Source organism: Platalea leucorodia (assembly GCF_965183815.1).
Source record: "Platalea leucorodia genome assembly, chromosome: 9".
Taxonomy (NCBI): domain Eukaryota; kingdom Metazoa; phylum Chordata; class Aves; order Pelecaniformes; family Threskiornithidae; genus Platalea; species Platalea leucorodia.
Genome location: NC_138831.1, coordinates 39422686 through 39432324, shown reverse-complemented (window position 1 = coordinate 39432324; position 9639 = coordinate 39422686). Strand labels below are relative to the sequence as shown.

Genomic DNA, 9639 nt, shown 5'->3' with positions numbered 1-9639 from the left:
TGATTAAAACTAGTTACCACAGACCCTTGTAGGATTGTTCCCTATGATGCCAAGTTCATATAAAATTGATAATATAGTAAATACTAAGTACAGTACAAGACAAATTGCTCCCAATTTTTTATCTATTTTCCAGCCATTCAGGTGAACTGCCAGAAAAATAAAAACAACAGAACAGATAAGAGAAATGGCTGTGTATGTCAAACCACTGCTGTTCACTTCTATGGGTCCTGATGTATTTATGAAGGCAGTTTTTATAAACCAGGGTATTCCCAAACAGAGCATATCAAATACGTTGGATCCTACAATATTAGACATAGCCATATCTCCATTTCCTGTAAAACAAGAAATACACATAAGTCTGCTTAATTGTATTGTATGAAATTGCCAAACTGTTTTGGAGGAACAGACTGTCAGTCCTCAATTTCTCACAGAGCACCCTTTTCAGACTTTTCATTGAAAGAATGATAGTCATGATTCTACAGAACATGGTTTTGGGTACCATAAGCATAAAAAACCCCCTCCCTAAATCACCAGCATCTGCACAGTTGCACTTAAAATAAGCTAGACAGGCTATTATAAAATCCAGTCATGTTTAAAATACCAAGACCTACAGTTGTGTTTTTCAGTAAAACTGTGACACTTGATCAACAACAAATCAATCTAGAATACTTCTCTGAGATACTCTGAGAGGTTTTTAAATGTCTGAGCCACAGATTCTTCAGGTAAGCTATTTATTTATTATTAGTAAACTTAAGCTTTAGAATCTGGAGCAAAAATTTTGAAGTTACTCCTTGAATTTCTGGAAATGTTGACTAGAAATCTTTTTTTCATAGTACCTTTTAAACACATCCATGGGAATGAGCCTGAATACTAAAATCTTTACCTTTTCGAGCCACCAGCACACTTGCAACTGTATCTGGTACACTTGTTCCTGCTGCTAGTAATGTGAGACCCATTACTGACTCTGGAATTCCCAGTGTTTCACCTGCAGTTGATAAATAACGGTAGAAAATGCAAGTATATTTTTAGTTTAAGTTTTATCCAAAGAAATGGCTTTGGACTTTGTTTGCTGGAGAAAGGATTAGTAATCATACAGTAATTTGAAAAGGAATCTGTTAGCTAACGACTAAATATGAAGTGACTGAACCATGAAGTAGTTAAGAACAACAAAGAAATATCATCCTGTCCTTGTTCTTCAATCAAATAAAAAAGGAATTGTAGTACAGTAACCATCTTAACAAGTTTCTCAAAGACCTGAATGGAATGTCTCTAGTGGTCAAGACAATACCAATTATGAATGTTTTCTTTCAGATACAGTAGAAGTTTAAATATCTAACAATTTACTCTTTTTTTTTTTTTTTTTTTTTTTTTTTTTTTTTTTTTTTTCCTCCTTTCCCCCTCCTCAATTTCTGGAAAATATAGTGGTCTTTTATGTTTTTGGGCATCTCATTGGTAGTGCTCAAAAGTCTCGTGAAGCAATAACTCTTATAATCACCCACTCTTTAAAGGGGAAGGGAAAAAGCACATGAATTTTCTTGGGGAGGAGGGTCATTAAGATCATTACTACAATAGTGTCTCAACTACATGGCTTTAACATTTCACTCTCATTAGAAAATTCTTTTGTTGGATTTGGAAGAATCAAAATGCAAAATTTTTATATGACTTGTAAGTGCAACCAATCCTTTAGAAGTCTAAGTTTCTTTAGGTAAATACTGGTTTAAATTAAGAAAAGTTTAAAATTGTTATTAAAACAGCAGCTTATTTTTTCCCCAGTTTTCTTTTAGCCCCACATATCCTGTAAGCATATTAATTTCTTACTTAAAATACAGGGATTCAGATCTTCAGAACTGTTTTAGCAGTTGTATCATTCACAAGCATCAGCATGCTGAAGTATTTGACACCTCTATTCAAACTATTAAGTAATTAGTTTTTCTTAAACTTTTTTTTTCCCTACTAAAAAGTATCTCAATATTTTTTTGTTGAAATCTCAATTCTTACTTGCAATATTTGGACACTAATAACAGTTTTGTTAAAGTAAGAGGCAGTACTCTAAGCTGGGTCAGCAATGGTTGCCTAGAACATACCAGCTTAGTCTAGATCAGCCCAGTAAATCTATGCTTGAAACTACGTGTTAGTTCAGAGGGACTAACATGATCCTGTTGCAGAATTTGTACTGATATTTATTCTTCCATTACTCCTAATGTAAGAGATTTGTAGGATGAGGGACCAACAAGATCAGCTTTTACAAACCACCCAGGCTGGAAAATAATGGTTCATGCCAAGCAAACCAAGGTGAAATATGAATGAACCAGCCTTATGTACCCAACAGTGGTTTCTAGCCCTCTGAAGGTTATAAGATAGAATCTAAACTCAGGTGAATCTAATTTTTCTTTCTATTAGAAAGATTTATCTTCTGTTTAATGTGTAGAGTTTTTTTTTTCTGGCAACTGACCCTAAAGAGAGAATGGTCTTATTTTTGTAGCCTTTAGTTAATTTTGTGTATCAGTAGCAATATCTTGCTATAAGTAGTCAAGTTTTCTTTAGGTTTGTTCTTGACCATCAAAATTTAGCCCCAGCTATGATACCTTTGTGACATCCTGATAGGCTGTTTATGCAACAATAGAATCTTTGAGTCACCCTTCATGAAAGAACCTGGACTTGCATATAAAGTGTGTGTAATTTTTAGCATTTTGACGTGTAAATAGAATATATTTGACCTAGAAGTGGTGGGCCAAAGACCCCAATACTGCTTGTGATGACTCTTCAAAGTGGACGAACACTAATACACTATTTGAATCTCCAGTATACCTGCTTTCGTATGAATTAGTGCTTTGTCTAGTAGAACAGCAATAACTTTCATTTGAATCCTGTTTCAAAGGCTTCTAGCATTCAGACAGTAAACCTTTGCTCTTTAGATACAAGTGGAAAATTATTTGACCAAGGAGTGAACCTGGTGGGTGTTATATCCAGCGATCTACTAGTAATTTCACAAAGGTTTACCAAATGTGTAGGTCTGTTTCTGCACTGAACAAGGAGTTATTCATTGAATTTAAGTTGAAAACAAGTTTAGGATGCTGAACTAGCAGAATACTTGAGTAGGATTAGGGAGCTATAATGTGGAAATGGCAAGCTTTCTAACATTTCTTTCTTGTTTAGAGATTTTTTTTTCTGCTTGTTCTTAAAAACTGAATTTTTCTCAAGCTGACTGGAGAAACAGTGAAATGAGAAGACCTTTAATACCTTAAGATATTTTTAAGAGAATGTTTTTACACACAAGTTCATACCCCTTCTCTCACTTAAATGCGATTCTTTTACTGCTTCACTTTATGATGCAGATTTGTAAGAGGTATACACACACTGAGAATGTTTGATAAACATGATGCTATAGTTGAAATAAAATAGTACAAAAATTTGAGAGGTTTTTTTGGCTGTTAATTTAATGCCAAATCTCTTACTATAGTGTTCAAGAAACACATAGATATAGAAATATTGGATCTTTTACAGAACCCTGAACCTTTAATTCCAGTCTTGGTGGATTCCATGTTTGTCAGACTTCAGCTTGACAAGTTTATTGCTGTGTATCTAATTGTTTCACTTTGTGAAGCAGTTTAATGAAACTCTTTTTAAATATAGGATGTTTTTTGTAGCTATGTAAACAAATTCTCATTCATGTGATGGTAAGCAGTCTGAAGCAGCTAGACTCTGAAGGTTTTCATTAGATGGAAGAAGGTGGCAAACTAAGCAGTCAGACATAAGTTTTTGTTGGTTTTGTTTGTTGTTTGTTACAGCAAAGTATGTGCTGCTAAACTGACTGTTAATTGTGGAAAGGAAAACTCTTCACAGGGAGAAAACTGGTTGGTTTTTTTTTTCAGTGATTCTCGATTGGTTGATTCTGTATAGCAGCAGCACTTCAGGTACCTACCTGCTATTGTTATCATCCATACAAGAACGTAAGTTATTGCAGAAATCCATGCTGCTGAAATTAAAAACGTCAACATGAACCAGTTCCTCCAAAACGGTCTTCTGCAATCCGGTATAGTCAAATAGAGTAGCGTAATAATAGGAAGGGATAACACCCACAAAATTCTCTTCATATCTGCTTCAGGCATGGTGAAGACACTTGGATGATCTGTTGAAGAAAAAGTAACTATTTTAAACTGTAGCATTAAGTTTGAATCCATAGCATACAGTCATATTGATGGCCTCTACTTGTGAGAATACTGAAAAAAGGTAAAAAAGACTTCCTCAAGTTCTAGCAGTAGTCTTACCCAGTACCTACATCACACTGGACAAAGCTCTGAAATCGAATGTCCTTTATTACCATGTTGCTAGGGGGGAACTAAGGTGGATGAAAAACGAACTTTTCTATAAAGGCTTACACAAAACATTTACCAAGAGTAAGTACCAACTGCTGGTTTTTGCTTAAGTGAAGAGGAAACTGATGATCTGTGGCCACATCGTAGCTCTTCCTTTACTTCTGATCTAATGCATATTTTGGGCTATGAACCTGCCATTTTCATAAGAAAACAGTACATATTAGTCCAGTACCAGTGTGTCTTTCAGCTGATACTGCATTTTACAAGCAGTGTTGCTGGGAAGTTTCAAAGGTGCACAGCAAAGACTGATGGAAGTCTGCTGTTCTAATATGACACAAATGAGCAACTATCCTAGCATTCCTCTAGCAACTAACTTCATATAAATACCACCACTCTGATTTTGCTTAATGCTATATTCCAGGGAAGAATAATGATTTACTTAAATACTATGCTGGAGTTCTTTTGTGAACAAAATCTAAAGAATATCTCAGAATCTACTCTTTATTAGAACTGATGCAGACAAGCAGGCAGAGTGCTAGAGACAACTGTAATAGTACTTATACCTTCAGAGATTTCATCGAGCCCGTGCAAGCTTGTTGAAAGTTGAGAGTAGTCCAGCTCGTCTTGAAAAATTCCGCTATCTGTTCTTGACTGTTGACGAATTAGAGGTCCACTCTCTTCCCTCCATCCAACCAGTGGCTGCTGCTCAGCATTCGCTTCCATAGCTTTTGTAAAACATGTACAGCAGGGACTGAACTTTTTCATGAGGTATTGGTTGATTTTAATGTCAAAACATAATACCAGAATATAACACCCATATATCAATAATAAGGATGCACTTTCATACCTAGAATGAAAAACAGATTTTACATAACATGTAATCTAAAAAAAACCAACTCTTTAACTTGTTAAAATGGCTGGTGTAAGGGCGGGGGGAGAGAGAGAGAATTTGCGTGAGTAGCAAAAGGAAAACACACAAAAGCATCTATTTGGAGTTGTATGGCTGGCGTCATGGAAGTTCACGAGTGTCTCCATGTCTTTCAGAAGTTTCATTAATTCACCTCCCTGCAGAATCCCGTTTACTGTATTGTATAGCTGCATGCTTTCCAGGGGATCTTACTGATTGAGCATCTTACTGATGTTTGCGAAATTGAGTCTTCATGTGATGGTTAAAGAGAGGGATAGTATGTGGTATTTTGAGCTAGAAGCTTCAGAGACTTGGTGCCGGACCTGACTGACTTGTTGAGGCAACAGGAGTTTCAGTGTTGATGGAAGAGAGTTAAAACATCAGAAGCTCATGATCTGCTTCTGGCAGACAAATGTTTTTCTTAACAGTGATGCTATCAAAGGAAAGGCTTAAAAGGAGTAAACTACGAAGACTTAACTGCTATGCCAAAACAGTTATGATAGAAATTGTGAAGTCTGTACAGACAAACCTATGCAGATCAAACTTTATAAATATGCAGGGTTTGAATGTTTAGGTAATAATCTTTACAAGCATTGTGACTTTCTACTTTTTTTTTTTTTTTTAAGCCAACAGGATGTTTATTTCCGTTAGTGAGTGGCAGTTCAGGCTACTTGAAGTTCGCGGTTTGGGTTGGTTTGTTTGTCAAAACACTGTCTCATTAATCTCCAGTCAACATGAATTCAACACTACTTGTGCTCTTACCAGTAAACTCTGTTGTCAGATATCATCGCAAGGACCGCCGCTACACTAATTGTATATGCCAGACAGTCTCTAAACAGCGGCCAACAGGATAGCCTCGAAACCTGCAGATCACAGATTCATTTACTTTTCTTAAACTTGCTGTAATACTTTCACTAAGTGCTGTAAATGCTGCATCAATATGTTGTTTCTATATTATGTAAAAATTTAAGATTCTTAGGAATGACTTAAGTATGATATTTAACAAGTTAGTGTTTTTAAAACTTTCATAGCAAGCTATCTTAAAACTGATTACATGCTGGTTTTGCTACTAAATAATAAACTTGACAGTTGTCATAGTAAGTCTCTCTTGGCTTTTGTTGGCAAATCAGAAAGGATAACCATTTGGCTCTTAGGAGCAGAACTATCAAAGTTGATACATACCACGCTGGAAAACAGCCCACAAGCTGCAGAAATACCAAGAAGATTATAAATTGCTGATCCAAGGATGGTGCTGACGCCGATATCTCCCTTTGTCACGAAGACTCCTATAAGGAAAATGACTCTGGTACGTTTCAGTTTGGCATGCAAGGAAAAGAATTCTAGGTTCTGAGGAGTCAAAACATGTCTCTTACCTAGAAAAGCAGTGACAAGCTCTGGAGCAGAGCTTCCAGCAGCCATAAAAGTTGCTCCAGCAACATCCTGAGAGAGGCCAAGGCCTGAGGATAGAGCAAAAGAATCACTTAAAAAAAATAAATACTTCAGTAGTCTGTACCCATTACTTGCATTAGCATATAATGTTAGAAGCTACTACAGTTTAATAGAATGAACTTCACTTACTCGCATCCAGTTAATGCATTTATTTGAAATTGATAAAGTAATACTTGAAAACATAGCCTTATTTATTGGGCTAATTTATTTCTAACTTTATTACAGAAATTAGTTTAAATACCATAAAGTACTGATAATACAAGAGATTTGAGCATGATCTTAAAATGTAAAATAGGCATACGTATGTGGGCTTTAACTCTGTTTCATATGGGTAATAATTGTGGGGAAATTCCTTGGGCTCTCGTGTGGTATTGCTACATGATCCATGTCAAGTCTGTCTATCTTCCAGGGAAATCCATGCTACTGTGTCTTCACATACCAGAAATACTAGTTAAATTCAAACCAGTGCTGCGATCTTAAAATCAAATTTTCACTTCGTATGGACAGTGTAAGAGCCTGTGTCTTGCTTGAGTGAAATGAGATTTTTGTTCTGGTAAGTTGGCTGTTTCTGAAATGTAACTCACTCTGTGGACCAAGTTCTGCACACTAAGAACAGGGACGTATGGCTAACTATGGAAAAAGTCTGACAAATGCTTATTTATCATCAATAAAAAAATACCAGCTCTACAGCAATGTTTGAACTTATATTTTCTGTAAGTGTTCTGGTCTGGAGAATGTTTTCCAGTGTTCAGGGATGAGTTTCCCTAGGGAATCTTTTTAATTCCTGGCAATGAAAAGCTGAACTCTCAGCCAAGACCATCTCTTTAATTCAGTGGTCTGCTGAAGCCAGGGGAATTATTACAGGTTAATTAGATTTCACAGAACGGTTGTAACTGTGGTATTCCTTTCCCTCCTGTGTCACACCTTCCGTATGTAAACAGTAGCTCATCCTGATAACTTGTTTACTACTTTGAGAGAAATGCAGAAACCTGAGCAAGGTACTTAATTGCCATGTTTTAATACAGGGAGAGTTTTGGTTTCTTGGTTTGGTACATCCCTTGTCGCCCCTCCCCCCCTTATTTTTTTATTTTACTAATAACCTGGACATATTACTGCTCACCCCACAGTTATATCGTCAGTTTAGTTAACACTGAGGAAGTTTTAAGATTTTCCTCCAGGCACAAGGAAAGCAAATTTTAAATTAATGCCTGCGCAGAGTGTAATCAGAGTATTTTTTTCAATATAATATTGATACATTGTATCAAATGAAATATTGTATTGGTAAGTCTAACTATGCACGGAGACTGAACTTTCTTTAGTTTTGTCTCCAGAGCACTCTTAACTTTGAAGCGTTTTTAAAGAGCATGCTCTACACCAAGCTGCTTAGTTTTACAGGAGAAAGATCAGGATGTTCACTTACATTCACTGATGATCTCTAGAGAAGGTAGGAAGTAATCATCGCACACAATGGACACGGCCAAAAACATGTAAAGTATAATTATGAAATAGATAACGATTCCTCCATCCTTTCTCTCCTGTGGCGTAAAAAATCCTTCAGGAAACTCCGATGAAGAAGAACGGATGCAGCCCGTCCCGTTTGCTGAAAATCGAGTACAAAGGGGTTACGCATCCTAATACCTTTCCATTTCTCAGGCTGTAGCAGTTCTGTGGATTAGAACTGTAAACGGAGGGCGGCTTCAGTGGATTTCTGTCTTCCAAACGGGTCCCTTTCTCATGTAGGGCCAAGGACAGCTGCGGCCACGCCGATAAAGCTGCAGCAATGTCACCGAAACGCTGCACGGCTGGGGAGGGGGTGAGAGCCGCCGGAGGAGCTGACCGCCGGCCGGCCGGGCGCTACAGCGCGGCCGCCCGCCCCCCGGCTCCCTACCTGCGTCTGCGGCGAGGCGCTGGGCCCGCGGCGGCGGCCGCCAGGCCGGCAGCCACAGCAGCAGCAGCAGCGGCAGCGGCAGCGCCGCCCGCCGCCGCGCGCCCGCCCGCATCTCGGCGGCCCCGGCGCGGCTCTGCGCGCGGGCAGGCGGCGGCGGCCCTAGGGCCGGGGGTCACGTGGGGGCGGCGCTCCCCCCCCCCCCCCCCGCCCCCGCCCGCCTCCTGGGCAGCGGCCGCCCTCGGCGGCGGGCCCGGCTGCTCCCCTCAGGGCGCCGCGGGGGTCCCGCCGCGCTCGGCGGGCGGCGTCAGGGGCCTGGGAGGGGAGCTGTCACCTGGGGCCCCGCACCGCCCCTCCCCGCACCCGGGAGGTCCTGCGGACGCGACCTCCCGCGGCTGGACCGCGCCCGGGGAGCCGGGCAGGGGGCCGCTCTCCGGCTGCGGCTGTCGCCATCGCCCGCTTTGCGTTTGCGGGGCGAACGCGGGGTGTTGGCCGCCCCGAGCGCGCTCGCTTGCGGTGCAGGAGGCTGCCCGCGCCACCCAGACGTGCTGTGCGGAGGTAGAAGCTGAGCTGGAGCTTACTGCCCTGTATTGCGTTCTGCTGCGACAATTTCTGTTTGTTCGCACTGATCTGCCGAAATTCCCGTGCTGGGCTGCGCGAGCACCGGGCTCGTCCTTCGCCAGGGCAGGAGATGTTCATGCTATTTAGGTGAACGATTCAGAGAGAGCAAGGCTGAGATCTACCACACAATCCCTCCCGTCAGACCCAGTTCACTGAACTTCTTTGTCTGGTGACCTTTCCACAATGAAGTCATGTGTATAATTGAGGATTAAATAGTAAAATACAGTCTTTTACCAAGATGGCTTTGTAAAGTCGTTCCCCCCGCCCCTCCCCAGTCACAGGTTTCTCGGAGAGAGTTGTATTTCCATCAAATCACATATAGACATGTCTCCATAAACATTTTAAACCCCATTATGCAAAATGACATTTTTAAGGTGCCCGTGTTATTACTAATTGTTTCTTACGTGCAGGGCTGATGCTTAAATTTGTGAGATAGAAGTGCAAACTGGAAGGTATTGTTT

The 9639-nt window shown here is 40.1% G+C and overlaps 1 protein-coding gene across 1 annotated transcript; it reads right to left on the bottom strand.

The window, feature by feature from the left end:
• Positions 1-6: 6 nt before the first annotated feature.
• On the bottom strand, positions 7-9256 carry SLC24A5 (solute carrier family 24 member 5; the record flags this gene model as incomplete). The annotated part of the gene is made up of 7 exons (XM_082322052.1): positions 7-332; positions 884-985; positions 3923-4129; positions 4880-5163; positions 5986-6086; positions 6406-6768; positions 8921-9256. The coding sequence occupies 7 exons, from the start codon at positions 9254-9256 to the stop codon at positions 10-12; spliced, it is 1716 nt and encodes a 571-aa protein (XP_082178178.1). The 3' UTR covers positions 7-9.
• Between the last annotated feature and the right edge of the window lie 383 nt (positions 9257-9639).